This window comes from Cylas formicarius, unplaced genomic scaffold, assembly GCF_029955315.1.
Source record: "Cylas formicarius isolate icCylForm1 unplaced genomic scaffold, icCylForm1.1 PGA_scaffold_3__17_contigs__length_32017465, whole genome shotgun sequence".
Lineage (NCBI taxonomy): Eukaryota > Metazoa > Arthropoda > Insecta > Coleoptera > Brentidae > Cylas > Cylas formicarius.
The window spans coordinates 27,434,232-27,449,816 of NW_026844326.1; the positions used below are offsets into that span (position 1 = coordinate 27,434,232).

Below are 15,585 nucleotides of genomic sequence, written 5' to 3' on the forward strand. Positions count from 1 at the left end.
AAACCAACCAATTTATTTTCATGTAATAAAAAATGTTTATCCATAAAAAGAATGGATTTGCTTTTGGAAGTTGTGGCCGAATATGAATTGAAAGAGGAGTGCTCAACAGATTTGCGAAGGAAAATGGAATTCAGTTTTTCAAAGGGAATTTTTAAATCGGTTTTTGGTTAATTCTGCAATGTTTTAATTTCATTTGATAAGAATTAAATATTTCCAGACACTGCTTTAACTTGGAAAAAAGGTTCTCGTTAATCTGTTACTGGTAAGACTGGTTTTGGGTAGTTTAACTCTGATATTATTCAAAACTAACCAATAAATTTTTGTGTTATATAAAATTATTACCAATGGAAATATCAATATATCCATGGAGATGTCCATCTTCGTTTTTGAGAGTTGTGGCAGAATGTGCATTGAAGGCAGAGTAATCGACAGTGTTGCTTAAAAAACTAGCCTTGGGAGGAATTGAGATTTTGAAAAGGAATTTTTAATCGGTCTGCCAAGCAAAACAGGTGGAATATTATCGTTTTTGGTTGATTCTGCGATGGATGCTTTAACTTTATTTGGCAAGATTGATTAGATAATTCTAGGCACTGCATTTACTGGGAAATAAGGTTTTAATTGATCTATTACTGTTAAGACTTGTTTTAGTTAGTTTTACCCCGATATTATTCAAGACTAATCAATTTATTTTCATGTAATAAAATCCATGCTGATTTCGCTTAACTCTGCGATAGGTGTTGGTTGGATGGTTTACTTGGCAATTTGGAAATAAGCTTTTCGTGAATCTGTTACTGTAAAGAATAATTTTGGTTAGTTTGACTCCAATGTTATTCAGAACCAACTAATTTTCGTGTAATAAACATAAAATTATTATCAATCAAATAGGAATGGGATGACATTTTCATTTTTGAGAGTTGTGGCAGATTGTGCGTTAAAAGCTTTTAAAAATAATTTTAACTGTTATTGATGGTTTAATTTCATTTGACAAGATACATACATTATTCTAGTCCCTGCTTTAATTGGAAATAAGGTTTTCGCCGGCCTGTTGCTGTAAAAATTAGTTTTGGTTGGTTTCACTTTTCGCTACTGCTTGCTACTACTGCCTTTGTAAAAACTTCTGTAATTTTAACAATTTTAAATTTACCTTCTCCGGTTGGGAACGGGAAAGGAAGGAAACCGGGTCCAATATCAATAAAAAAACCCTTAGGAATCTTAAGAGGTATGTATTTTCTAACCTTACAAAAAACCTTATGCTACACATTTCTTCCTCCTACCGCCGCGATTCTTAAACAATTATAATAAAAAAAAGACTGTCACATGAACTATAAAATTATTCTAGGTCGTGATTCCCTCAATTTTCACATAGAGCCCACGATTACGATAAAAAAATAATGCATTCTGCAACAAATGCACACTTACAAACGACCCTTGCGTCCACAATTGAAACCGCGACTCCGCCCGCTCCCCCCGTTACTGCCTAATAGGGGGCGTACCTCCTAGTCGGTGATGGTCCTCTCAGTGCCGGCCTAACCCCAATGATATCAGTTAACAACGTAAAAGCCAACATCGTCGAACCACAGATCACCCAACAAACAGATAATATATGTATATAATTCGGGCGGTGGGAGAACCCACGCGCATTCCTGGCTTTCGATCCCGTGTTTTCACTTGAATCGAACAAAATCAATGGGAGCCCAGCCGACGAATGCGCATGGACGTTAATACAGGAATATAGATCGAACCATGCGCTTCTATATAAAGTAAAAAGTAAGGTAAACGCGGCCATCTTTTTACATTAGCCCCACTCCCATTTATTTTTTTTGTGCCACTGCAGATTTAAATAAAATTAATGGATGCTTCGATTAATACAATATTTATTATCATCGCTACAAATTCTTATATTAACATGTTTGATAAAAATAAGCTTTACTTCGTTGGTACTAGAAATTGAATTGTTCCGGATCCTTTATGCAGCATGAAATGCTCGCCTCGATCTCTTCCGTATTAGTAGTACTTCTCCGAGCATCCACTTAAAAAAATCTACGCCAATTAAAGGAGGCACTTTTCAAAAATCGCTCCTTTCATTCTATTCAGAAAATACTCAGTCTGGTCCCTTCCTTCCGCCTTTCCTAACACAACAAAATTCACATGCACGAGGACGACACTTTCATCTTTGTCCAATATACACAGTGGCACAAAAAAGAAAAACGGGGGCTAAACAAGCATAAAAATCAACCCCGTCTTCTCTACAAGTGTATTTTCAGCCGTAAATGCGAAAAACGTATTTTTTTTTTCACAATTAGGCGCACAGGTGACGGAAGAACTGTCAAATCACTATTTGATCGAATAAATTTGTCCTCTGGGCCCGGACTCGGGGAACTTTCCGAGAAGAAATTCATTGCGACTCTCGGACAAACTTATTTGCGTAAAATTAAGGTTTCGTCGCGACGTGTGGTTGTAGAAACGCCCTCACTCCGTTTCCGAGCGAAATACTATTTCGTTGCGATGGCGATGTAATAAATAGTGAGAAAGTTCGAAAACCACGCATCCCGTTGCAGTTGGAACTACGCGAAATAAACACGGTGCCCAAAATAAGGTCCTGGTCGAACACACTTCGTTCAGGCGTCCTCTCCTCCTCTTCGTCCGTATAACTCCTCTTCTCAACTAAATTAACCAATTTTTTTTTTTAGGTTCTACTGTGTCAAAATCGAGTTTTGAAAAAGTAGCAGCAATCGAAAAAAATAATTTTGCTTCCGATCATAATAGGGGCAATGTTGGGAAGGGAACATATTGTTTTTGGGAATAAATGTCCACCAAATGCAGTTGGGCACACTTACCGAAGACCTCCAAAAATATTGACAACGGTTAGTTGGGTTTAGCGTTTCCAGTTCCGGGATATAATCCAGAATTTTAATCCCGGGGCTTTAAAGTCTCGAGAATTTACCATTGCGTGACCAGTCTGCAAGTTGTGCATCGTGGTTACATTAACTATGCTCGTCAAGAAACTTTAGGTATGTTTTTATAATAAGAATAAGAATTTTAGTAGTTGCAGAGTAGAAGTGCCCGAGATTTGCAAACGCTAGCTATATAATCGAGGGAGATAGCAGTGTTTACATTTTAATATTCTATTGGGTTGTTCGGAAAGTCATTTCGTTTTTTTTGGGGAACATGAAAGACAGTTTTCGTATAATGAATAAATATTTTATTAAATTATATATTGGCCATTCTGGTCCAACACCTTTTGCCATCTTTCTGGCAGTAACATAATTCCCCTCTCATAAAAGTTTTGGTCCTTGCTAGCAAAAAACTGGTTCAGGTGGTTTTTGACATCTTCATTTGAGGTAAAGGTTTTGCCATCCAAAAAATTTTGCAGGGACCGGAACAAATAGTAGTCGGAAGGCGCCAGATCTGGAGAATATGGTGGATGTTGCAGTACGTCCCGTTCAAGCTGTAAAAGTTTTTGGCGAGTGACCAAACTTGTGTGAGGTCTCGCATTATCCTGGTGGAACACTACACCCTTCCTGTTGATTAATTAGGGCCTCTTCTCTTTAAGTGAATCATTCAATTTGTCCAGTTGATGACAATAGACTTCTGAATTAATCGTTGTATTGTCCGGCAAAGGCTCAAAAAAAACGATTCCTTTGACATCCCACCAAACGGAGAGCATCACCTTTTTTTGGTGAATGTTCGCTTTTGACGCGCCTTGAGCCGGTTCATCTTTTCTGCTCCATGACCTCTTGCGTATAACATTGTTGTATACAACCCATTTTTCGTCCTCAGTAATAATCCGCTTCAAAAATGGATCATTTTCTTGACGTTTGAGGAGCGAATCACACACGTCAACGCGACGACACAAATTTCGCTCCGTAAGGACATGGGGCACCCACACATCGAGCTTCGAGGTTAAGCCCATGCCTTTCAAATGGCCATAAACAGTCGAATTCGACAAATTTAATCTCTCACAGATTTCTCGTGTGGTTATTCGCCGATTTGCATCAAATAATGCCTTTATCGCATCTTTGTCAGCTTCGACCGGCCTTCCAGACTGTGGTGCATCTTCGACATCAAAATTGCCGGATCGAAATTTTGCACACCAGTTCTAGCACTGGCGTACTGTTAACACGCCTTCTCCATACACATCCGTCAATTTTTTTCTCGCTTGAACAGCATTTTTACCTTTTCTGAAGTAAAAAAGTAAAATATGACGAAAATGCTGCTTATTGCTCTCCATATTTAAAAGGGCACCAACCAAAAACTACTGCGTAGAATTAATAGAACTTTTTCACACACAAGCCTTGCAATATCAGCTCTCAAGACATATAATGGTTATGCGGCTTAAGTGTGAAGTTGGTTTCGAAAAAACGTAATTAAGTCCTCTGACGGGAAAAAACGAAATGACTTTCCGAACAACCTTATATATACTCATAATAATGTTTTTTGTATTCACAACATAGGTAAATAAGAAATTTAACTCATTATACGTCAACAAGGTGTCTTGCTAATATTCCGATACACATTACCCATGAAATGTGTCTTGTACTTACGCCCCCGCTTTTGCTTAATTTTTGCCGGAAATGTGATTTTTTGAAGAGTGAAAAGGTATTTGAATATTTCTATTGCAAAGAGCGATACCAAAAATGCCACAGTATTGTATCATTTGATGTCATAAGGTGTACTTATTTTCTTGCTTTTTGTATTGACTCTTAGTATTATGTGGGGATGTCTAATGAGAACGTTCAAATCATCAGTTGAACTGAGGTGGCGAAATTATATATATATTTTTTTGATATGACAATTGTTTCGACAACACCGTGTCTTCATCAAATGTAATATTTATAAACTACCTGCTATTATATATACCGAAAAATGACCATAAAACCTTAATTAATGTTGTGAGAATTTAAGTTCAATATAGGAGAGTTATTTAAAACTAATTGATCGTTTTCATCGATCTCGTTCTCTCGATCGATGTCTCATTTTGTTTTCATTGCTTCCAATAAATTTGATTTTCTACTTTTTGTGGCTGTATGTAAAATATCCAAATTGTCGTCAAAAATGTGTTTTTCTGTGTTTAAGTCTGTAGCATAATTAGAATCAAGACTATTGTTTCTAAAAAGGATCTACCTGTTTGTCTAATATAAATTTTAGGATAAGATCCGCATTTCACAATCTGTAGACACCTGATTTTTGAGATTTTGGACATTTCGTTTTTCCAAATATTTTCCTATTGTGTTGTTAGTTCTGAAAGGTATTATATATTAAACCACATTTCGACAAATGTTTTGAAACTTTTTCACTAGGTTCCCCTATGTATGTAATTGTTTTAAATTGTTCGTGTTCTATATTAGGTTTCGGATAAAAAGAGGTTGCTGTTGTCTGGATTTGTTTTTTATTTATAATTTTATCTATAATGGACTGATTGTAGCCGTTGTTTAGTGCAATTTGTTTAATGCTATTAAGTTCTTTGTTGTAATTTACTGTTGAGAGTGGCGTATTAAGAAGTATGTCTATAAAAGAGTTAAATGCAGCCATTTTGTGTATATAAGGGTGATTTGAGCTGTTATGTATGACTGTGCCCGCGTGTGAAGGTTTATGATATATTGAAAAATCTAATTTGTGTTGCGCTTTCGTAATAGTTAAGTCTAAAAAATTAATGGAGTTATCCTGGTCAATCTCGATAGTGAATTTTATACGATTGTGTAATGAGGTAATGTAATTTAAAAAAGAATTCAATTATCTGTCCGTTCCACCAAAGCAAGCAAAGACATCATCCACGCATCCATACCACCATAAAAAACTTTTACTTAAAGGACGTTCTAGTATGATATTTTCCAAATTATCCATAAAAATCTCGGCTAACAAAGGACTAAGTGGGTTTGCCATAATCAAAGCTTCTTTAGAGATATAAAGCTGTCCATTAAATTCAAAATAATTTTGGTCTAATAAATCTAATAAATCTTGTTTCACCAATGGGTTAACCTGTTTCCGAGATAGCGTGAAATCTGCTAAATCAATCACACCCATAGGTGAAATACTGGGAAATAAGTTTTGTACATCAAAAGACGTGTTGCGTTAGAAGGGATGTTGATATATTTAATTTTGTTGACTAATTCAAACGAATTTTTTATTGCATTTGATTACATTTGATTGATTGTCTCGAAACAATTGTCATGTCAAAATATATAATTACGTGAAACTATGAACTTTTAGTTCTTATTTATCTTGTCAAATCATCAGTTTTGCATTAAATGTGGTTTCCATAGCAACCATTAATTTTCAGACAACACTCCGTTCACCTTAGAAGTCTGGTTTATCACACTCCAGTTAACACTGTAGACGACCCAAAGGATCGCACAAGAGCTTCCTGCGATTTAATAAGAAACACTCTAGGTATACTTCAAAAAGTGCGCGGCAATATGAGGAAAAGAGCTGAAGCGTGTATCCTTCAAGGTAGAGGACACTTTTAACAACTTATCTAGTCCTATGTTCTACTTTTTCTCAAAAATGTTGTTACAAATTTATTAACAATTATTGACAGTAGGTAGTTTTTTTTTTAAATAAGAATCGTTTATTATTTATCTTGTTTTTAGAATGTTATCTTATTTCATGAAAACTGTCTATTTTTTTTTGAAGGACACTAGTTGATAACTAAAAACTTGATTTTTTGTTATTTTGTCACACAAAAAAGTTCTCAATTTAGCTAGCGTCGCGGCGATCTCATTAACCAAAATATTATTTCGTTTTTGCATTCGTTTATAAGCGCATTTGTGTCTTAATATACATAGTGCATGTGCGTCAATTGTTTTACAGATATTACATGTTTCAAATTTATTGACATTCAATTAGAAAACACCTTGTATAACAAGAAACGTCGATTTCTTAAAAACCTACTGAATCAGCGTTGCAGTTTGAGTTTTATAATACGCGAAAACTTACAAACACCTTGGACGATATTTCTGGAGGTCTGGTGATCAGGGATTAGCATCGGGCAGCTACAACTACGTATTCGTTTAGACCAAATTCCGAGATCGTTTTGGACGAATATGAAACAGTTCATCGCTGAAAAAGTAAGGCCCTACTCGATCGGGCTAGGGGATATACGATCCAAAGTGGCGCAGCCGTATCATCTGCTTGTTGGTTGATCTGTGGTCGGGCGCATGCTCACCTTCTCTCGTCGAACGAATCCCGGCTAAAGTCCTCGTACATTCTGCTCATCCTCGAGCTGGTCAGGGTGGCGGTCGGTGGCGGCGACCGTCTGCTAAACATCGTGTACTCGCTGCTCCGCGCGAACGTCGGATCGCTCATGCGCGCGCTCAAGCTACTCGAAGGTGAGCCGCGCAGACCGATGGAGGGCATCGGAGGCAGCGGCTCGCGTCGGGGCGGCAGCGGCGGCGCGAGGAACTCGCGACTACCGCGCAGACCCATTTCTCGGCTGCCGGGAGGTAACGCGGCATACCGCCGCTCGTACAGTTCGCGCGAGTCTTCGGGGAACCGCCTCTCGTAGTAACCTTCGTAACCGTCCTGATAAAAGAAAAGAAAAAGCCGGCGTTAACGTCGGGCACCGGGAGAAACAATCGCGACATAAACGCGGGGAGGTCCGGCGAACCACCCGAACTCAATCGACAAAACGAACTCGCCGGCAAAATAATCGATCCGCTCAATTTGATTTGTTTTAGTGTTGTGTCAATCGTTCATTTTACGAGGACCGAATCATTTCGATCAATCGTTCATTTCAATACTTTTTGATGCCCACATAAGACGCAATAGTCACTGAATCCGGAGAGTACCAACGACCAATTCAGATTCATTTGATTTTGAATTATTATAGCATCTATATGTTATGTTTTCTGTTCTGGTTCGTATAATATTTAGCGGTGTTCTGCTTTTTATTTAATCATGATTTTATAAAAATAGGTGCTACGTATTGCGTTGTACCAGTAATAAATTTTTTTTTTAAATTAGATAAGTGTGTGGAAATAGATATTTCATTCAATATTTAATTCAAAAAAATCTACCAATCGATGTCGCAACTCAGATAAACAAAACAGTTGTTAAAACCATAAAAAATACGAGAAAATTTAGAATAATAACATCGAGCGTGATGGTAAAACGGTTATTTTGATTTCCTTTTCTTTGTTGACTTCCATGCCGTAGGGGACGTAATTTTATACAACCTTACTCGAAATATCTTGCCTTCCATTTGCTGTTGAAATTTGAAAAATGTACAAAAAAAGGGGGCAGATGGGCTACAAAACTATCCTTTCTTCTGGTACTGTAACCTGACAGGGCAATTATACATAACAAATTTTAACATAATATGTAAAAAACTGGAATGTTACTTTGACGCCCCATATTTTACCAATTTTTTGACTAACCTTGTGTATATAACGGCTAATTTGCGATGCCCTACGACTTGTATTTTTGAATACAGAATGGAAAGACTCTTCAAAGAGATAAAAATATACAGGTTTGTTTTACATTTACATTTCATCATTTTAAGTGGCCGATTCGACTTCCTCGTATTTTCAAATAGTGGTACATGCGTGTGAAAGCTGAGCAATCTTTGTGACGTTTTCAATCACAAGGAAAATTTTCTCATTTTATCGAGTCCTTTAAACAGGAAACATGTTGATAGTTGATTAAAAAGAAAGAATACTGAAATAAAATTATTAAAAATAAAATAATTTTATACCACTACAACTTTTTACATGTGAATATCCTGCTTTTGTTTTTAACTAGTGCTGTGGTTTCATGTTGTAATAATCTCATCTAAGCGTAAACAATTTCTAAAATTATCTGGATGAAGTTTTAATTCATTTAAGAGAATTATAAGGGATGGTTGATTTTTTTTAACAATGACGTTCACCCACGCACGGCAGTCAGTCCTTGTCAAAACTGAAAAAAAAAGTCCGTGCACATCTTTTAGTTCCGTGAAATCAGCAGATATTTCTGAAAATCTGATTTTTTAGCACTTTAGCAACAAATTAATCTAAAAAACATTCAATATTTGACTAAATAACTATTCCAGGATCTCATCCTCCCTTCGTTAATTGCATTCGACAAGCTCCATTGGTATTTTAAAAACATGAGGCATAAAATAAGTTCTTCAAAAAAAGTGTCAAGTATCAAAAAGTACCGGAATGGCTAAATATCTCAAAAACCACCATAGCTGGAAAGATAAGATAAAATTAAATACCTGGAGGTTTTTGAAGAATTTAAAAAGGCGGAGATACTTATAATTCTGGTAACGTTTCAATAGTACACTATTTTCTATTTCAAAAACAACACATATCTCATGATCACTTTGCTACAGAAAAAAACGAAAGGAAACTTAAGCAACCATTTGCTAAGAAAAGGATGGGGCAGCGAACATTTCTAGATTCTAGATTCGACTATACATTGTCTAATTGGTTAGTGAAAAATTGTCCCACACTCACTAAGTTGGAAGCTAAGGGTTATGTTGAGGTAAAAGCTTGAATCTTATGGGCAATGAACAATTGATTATTAGTATGCATGGCATGGCAGATCTGGAGATATTATGTTAGTGTTGGGGTGCTTTTTACTGAAAAACCGGCGTTGCCCAGTTCAGTAATTAACAGAAACAAAATTTTGACATTATAACACTCGACATGTTGAGGTATTGAATTTCATCATTGCAGCTTTGCCAGTCTAAGAGTTTTTAGTACCCTGTATACTATTTTAACTTAATAGTTTTTTAATTACTAAATCCGTGAATCCGTAAAATCTGAAACCGGTGAAATTTTTGTGAAATCATGTTTGCGTGAAATCTGGGGTGCCAATTTTGGTGGCTGATTTGACCCGATCCTTTTAAACTTTCACTAAAATTCTTAATTGGGATTTAAAATTAAATTTTGACGTTGCGTGGCGCGCGGATCGATAGTTCCGCCGCCCGAAAAGCGCCGAACTCCCGAAACGTTCCCGAACGCCGAACCCCCCCGACCCGATCTTAACCGAGACGACCCGAATCGTAAAATGGCTGCGCGCGGGTCTGCACGCGGATTCATTCGAAAAGTTTCGACCTCGTCCACGGGCGAGTCGAGGAGAGAAAAGAATGATTTTGATTTTTTTTTTCGAAAAAGGTGTCTGTGTCGCGTTTTACCCCAAATCGGCCCATCATCCGGTCGCGTAGGAAGGGCGGCGGCGGCGGCGGAGGGTAAGGGTCGCGTCCAAACATGCGCTCGCGGAACCTGTCCGGACCGACCCCTTTAGGACACTCCTTGGACCAATGCCCCCCGCGGCCGCAGCGGTAGCATTGTTCCGGATCGCCCATGCCCGGCCGTTGTCTCACGCGACTCGTCGACAGTTGCACTTTCATCGGTTGCCCGTCGACCATCATCCCGTTTAATTCTTTGATGGCCTCGTTAATGTCTCCCGACGACTCGAGATGGACGAAACCGTAGTTGCGCACTATGTCGCACTCCACCACGGTGCCGAATTTTTTGAACAACTCGCGTATCTGCGGCGCTTTGGTGTTATCGGTGAGGTTCCCGACGAATATCTTGGTGGTCGGCGTCTGCGGCGCCTTCCGACTCTTCGCGGCCTCGCATTTCATCGATTGGCCGTTCAACATCGTACCGTTCAAGTTATTGATAGCGTCGCGTCCTTCAGTTTCGCTCTCCATGTGCACGAACCCGTAATTCTTGACCACGTCGCACTCCACAACCTTGCCGTATTTCTCGAATAAGGGCCGTAGTTCCGAAACCGTCGTTTTCTCGGCAAGGTTGCCGATAAATATTTTGAACGTGCCCGCACTGCTAAAACCCGGCATCTGAAACACCTCGAATTATCAAACACACACGTCGCCTTCGCCGTGCGGTCGCGTTTCTTCGCGCGTTGCACATTTCCCGCGATACCTTCCCACTGCCATTTTATCACGACCCAACACCGAATCGATCGCGGCCAAAGAACAACCCGTATATAGACGCGGCGCGACGGTGTAGGAGTGCCTCGGTTTACCAAAATGGCCGTCGGATGCTATCGAGAAAAACCCGCAAAGTTGTACAAAATAAAATAGTAACGGCGGCGTAGCGGTATATTGCAGCGTGTATACGATACGGAAACGGCATGAATTGAAACTGAAGCATACTCGATGGTCGGAAAAATCGACGAATCAAACGTAACGCCGCCCGGTCACCGTAGCCGACGAAGCGCACGACGGAAAGACGGCAACCAATTCGACAAACGCCTCTTACCTTAACCTCGCTCTGTTCGGGTTCAATTTTTGCTGCTTTATTGGAACGTGGGGTAACGAAAAAAACTCACAACGGCACACTTTGACTGGACTAATCACACCAACATCAAGCGACGTGCGACAAGCAATGGCGTGTCTGGCCTTCAAAACGACGGAAGTCTCGACCGCCCCCTCCGCAGAAAAATCATCACCCGACCAATCCCGATTGCCGGTTTGCGTTTGCAGCGCCCTCGGTCGGAGAGTTCCGAGCAACTTCCGTCCCAGTTTGAGCGGGATATTTTGAATGTCTCGTTAAATTGGGATACCGGCTTGCACTTTAAAACATTGAAAGCGGCTATTATCGAATTTGGAAAAAACAAAAATTAAATTTGTATTATTCTTTACCCACAGTCACAAGCATATTTCGTTCTCTGAAGTTAGCCCAGCTGTCAAAGATAAATGTTTTATCTATGCCTTTGCGCCGAAAGTTAAAGGTTTTTGCATCCCAATTTATACATATTAGTGCCGTGTCACTTTAGTGAAAATAAAAAATCGTTGCCTTAAAATCTTATGGACCTTTCACGCAAGCCGGCGCAGTAGCAATTTGTTTAAAATCAGTGTTGCTTCAGGGTCCCTTTCGAGTTTTTTTTTTTTAGTCGGGAATGATAGTTTCTGTATTTCACTGACATCCTATAGCAGTAATTCCCTATCCTTTATTGGTGAAACAAATCATCTTGTGGTATCACTAATCGAAACTAATTGGCCCTGGTATTGGTAAATAGAACTTAAGATTTCAAGTAGCCTAAATATGGTGAGTTGCCTGGAACGGGATTTGTTTGTAAATAAATACGCTAACCTAACTTTTCGGTGAGTGCGTGTTCATATTTGATGAAATAAAAGACCAACGTTAATGTACTAAGCTACATATATTTGTTACATTTTGTTACACCTTTATACACGGAGAAAAACAACATCCAAAATATCAGTCTTGCTATTAAAATTACAAACGAACAGACTTACGCAACCATTCGGCTCGATAAACTCTAGACAAATTAAAATAATTACGCGAGAACGATATTTACAAATGTAAATGCACATTCCAAGAGTCTCTCGGCCTATTTACTTTACAATAATAAAAACTAAAAACGCAAAATTAAACGCGAATGGTCGAGTATACAGACAAAACAGAAACAAAATGTCATCCTAACCAAGAAATAAAAAAGATCTTTGAGCAACAGCGAAATTTTGTTTTTCTTTTCCGAAAGCCGAGTCAATGGTGCAATTTTAACGAGTGTCGTTTGAAGTTTTGGTGCTGCTTTGCCGAACCATTCTGCGATCCGTTTTGACACAATAACCCGGTAAAGTATACGCGACGATGGCACCACGGTAGGAATCATCCGGCACGTCCTACGGCACAGAGGTAAGGCTTGTTTCGATCAACTTTGCGACTGCGTAGTACTAAAATAAGTTCAAGTTTGTTCTAATGGTACTCGGGACATAGCGACCAACCTTCAATTTCATGGCACGGTTATCCTATTTTAATGGTTATTTGGTCGAACGTTTATGTACAATCTCACCAAGTTACAAGGTCCACGGCGCACAAACTTGTGCCATTGGGATTTATTAAAGCGTTATTGTTGTATGACTATTTATTTATAAATAAGTTCAAAGATGTATCGTTAATGAAGAGAGAATGAATCCTGTTTTTATAAATAATTAATCGAGTATCTTTTCTTTTATTAAATTATATATGATTAGATAAGCAGTGTCTGTATTTATTGTATAATGTATCCCCACAGTACCAATAGACATTTTGAATTCAACTAGACGTTGGAAAGTAGGAAGTTAAGTTATTGTAATTTGTCAAATCGTTGATGTGCAAAACGGTCCAAGTACAACTTTATGGCGTGGAGCCTCGCATAAATACGAGTAAATGGAAGGGCGGTCGCTTCTTCTCGTTCCTTCGAGAAGGCTTCCCGAGTCCGTTTTCGGTTATTTTCGCGGAAATACTCTTCTAATATAGAAAGTACGGCACCGTACTTAACGCGACGACGTTCCTTAGTTTCGGATCAAGGTACATTTGGACTACTTAACGATATTTACAACCTTAACGCTCTGATATTTACAAGTAAGTTTAAAGCTTTGCGTCTGTACATCACACACACACACACACACACTAAACTATATTCACGGTGACGTCGGGCTCTAAACGTGCCAGCGTCTTTTTCACCCGTAACGTGGTAAGACGGGCGTCCGGGCTGTGGTGCCAGCACTCTTGCATCACCTTCGACATCGTCCTCAGCACCGGGTCCGTTTCCCACCTGAGCGGTACCTGGGGCCTCAGTTTCTTTACGCACACCGCTAGGGACATGTCGTCGCAACTCGGATCGCTAGGCACGCAGTCGTAGTACGGTACCGCGTAGTCGTCCGCGATTTTCAACTTGTCCCCGGTCACGCACCTCCTCGACATCTCCCACATCACCAGGCCGAGCGCGTATACGTCCGCTTTCCGATACGCCTCGAAGTTGTTGACGTCGATGCTTTTGCTGAGCAATTCGGGCGCCATGTAGCGTCTGGTACCGCTCCTGATGTTCGGCGGCACTTCGATCTCGTTCACGTCGCTCAGGTACTTGACGGCGAGACCAAAGTCCGCTATGCAACATTCTCCGTTCCGCTTCACCAAGATGTTCTTGCTCTTGATGTCGCGGTGCGCGATGGCGGGTTTGCCCTTGGTGCCGATGATCTCCGTGTGCAGGTGCGCCAGACCGCTGACTATGCTCCTCGCCATGACGAGGAGACCGTTGGATTCGAGGCAGTGGTCCTGGAGGTAGTCGAACAGCGATCCCTTCTCGTGGTACTCGGTAATAAGGAGCATCTGGGTCCAGCTGCCGGTACCCTTGATATCGGCGGCGATGAACCCGAGGATATTCTCGTGCCGCATCAGGACCGTCTGGTAGATCTCCGTTTCTCGGAACCAGCTCGCCTCCTCGGTCGTGAAGAACACTTTGACGGCGACCCTTTCGCCACGGAACCGCGCGAGCCACACCTCCCCGTAACGGCCCTTGCCCACCGACTGCACCATGTGGATCTGTTTCGATATCGTCCTCTGCACTAGAATCGGCAGACCGGAACCCGAACCGCTGGACTGCTCGATCAGACTCGTCAAGGGGCGGTGGATGTCGACGTTGGGACACTTCTCCGACGGGTAACCCTTGGAGTAGAGGCCGAACTTGCCGTGGGCCTCCTTCTTGCGGTACTTCATGTATACGAACGCGATGCCCAGCAGGAAGACCGTGAGGCAAAACGTCACCGACGTCAGCAGGACGATGAAGGGAAGGTTGTCTTGCGTCCCGAATCCGGGCACGTCCGGTTCCGGCCGTTCCGGGTAGCTTATCTTCAGGTCGCGGTTGCAGAAGTCCGCGTCGTCGCAACACTGGATCGACTTGCTTTGTCGGTGGGGCACCAGGTGGCCCTTGCACTGTAAAGGGAATCAATATGAATGGGGCATCAGAAGATTTAGCTCGATTGTTTTGGTGGGTAGAAAGGAAAAACAAATATTAGGGAGGTACGAATTGAAGAAAATTCCAAGCAAAGAAAGAGACGGAACACCACACACTAACCTGCATGAAGGTGCCGTCGTCGGGGGGCAAGCAGCCGTACCGTCGCAGCGGGTACTCGACGCCGTCGTCGTTGATGGCGGCCTCGACGTCGGTGAAACACATGCCGCCCGGTTTGATTTCGCAGGTCCCATTGCTTTGGCGATTCGGGCAGTGTCCCTCGCAGTAGCACTTGCGCACTGAAAACAAAAAAGAATTATTTAGTAACGGCAACCCCGCTTTCCGAGATTAAAACTAGCAAAACCCGTTTAAATCGCCAAAATATTTACAGTCAGAGAATAAATACAGTTCAGAGCACATAGAGAAAGGGAGAGAAAATATATAGATTGATATAGAGAGAAAGTTCAGAAAAAACAGAAAGAAAAGATATACAAAAAGAGAGATAGAAAAAGAGAAACAAAAAAAGAAAGAAATAGAGAAAAAGAGTAAGAGATGGGAAAAAAGGAAAGAAACACAAGAGGGGGGGGGAAGGGGAAAGAGATAGCAAACAGCAAATTTGCAGTGACTGGGATTAGAACTTCAAAAAAGCACTTGTAATTATTACTTTTTGACTGCGACTTTTAAGTCACTGAGAACAAGACCATTTCCCTAGCTTTCGTGTAAATTTAATTTCCACCTAAATATCTTTTTTTTAAATAATTATGTATGTATTAGAGAGATACTTTTTTCGAAGGCGACCGCATTCTCGAAGTGTTTATATCAGATCGCACGTTTTTTTTTTTCATTTTTTTATAATTGAACGGCTTGTCTCTATTGTACCGGCCGTTCGGGTCCGCC

The 15,585-nt window shown here is 40.4% G+C and overlaps 2 protein-coding genes across 7 annotated transcripts in view; both read right to left on the reverse strand.

Annotated features, from left to right (window-relative positions):
- Positions 1–1,208: 1,208 nt before the first annotated feature.
- LOC132699992 (RNA-binding protein lark) lies at positions 1,209–11,378 on the reverse strand. 3 transcript variants are annotated; one of them, XM_060667027.1, is made up of 4 exons: positions 11,214–11,378; positions 10,121–10,772; positions 7,166–7,521; positions 1,209–1,526 (listed from the first exon to the last, which is right to left on the reverse strand). In XM_060667027.1, exons 2-4 carry the CDS (start codon positions 10,640–10,642, stop codon positions 1,478–1,480), a joined length of 927 nt encoding a protein of 308 aa, XP_060523010.1. In that variant the 5' UTR covers positions 10,643–10,772; positions 11,214–11,378; the 3' UTR covers positions 1,209–1,477. The 3 variants fall into 3 exon arrangements, with proteins under 3 accessions (XP_060523010.1, XP_060523008.1, XP_060523009.1); XM_060667025.1 differs by having other exon boundaries at positions 10,121–10,789; positions 11,214–11,353; XM_060667026.1 differs by having other exon boundaries at positions 1,209–2,664; positions 10,121–11,352.
- A 109-nt stretch (positions 11,379–11,487) lies between these two features.
- Positions 11,488–15,585, reverse strand: part of LOC132699991 (bone morphogenetic protein receptor type-1B) — a 174,608-nt gene continuing 170,510 nt past the window's right edge. For all 4 annotated transcript variants that reach the window (XM_060667021.1, XM_060667024.1, XM_060667022.1 and 1 more), the window contains exons 2-3: positions 14,812–14,987; positions 11,488–14,669 (exon numbers count right to left, since the gene is read on the reverse strand). In XM_060667021.1, the coding sequence (XP_060523004.1) occupies positions 13,368–14,669; positions 14,812–14,987 (1,478 nt within the window). In that variant the 3' untranslated portion in view covers positions 11,488–13,367. The remainder of the gene's footprint in view (positions 14,670–14,811; positions 14,988–15,585) is intronic.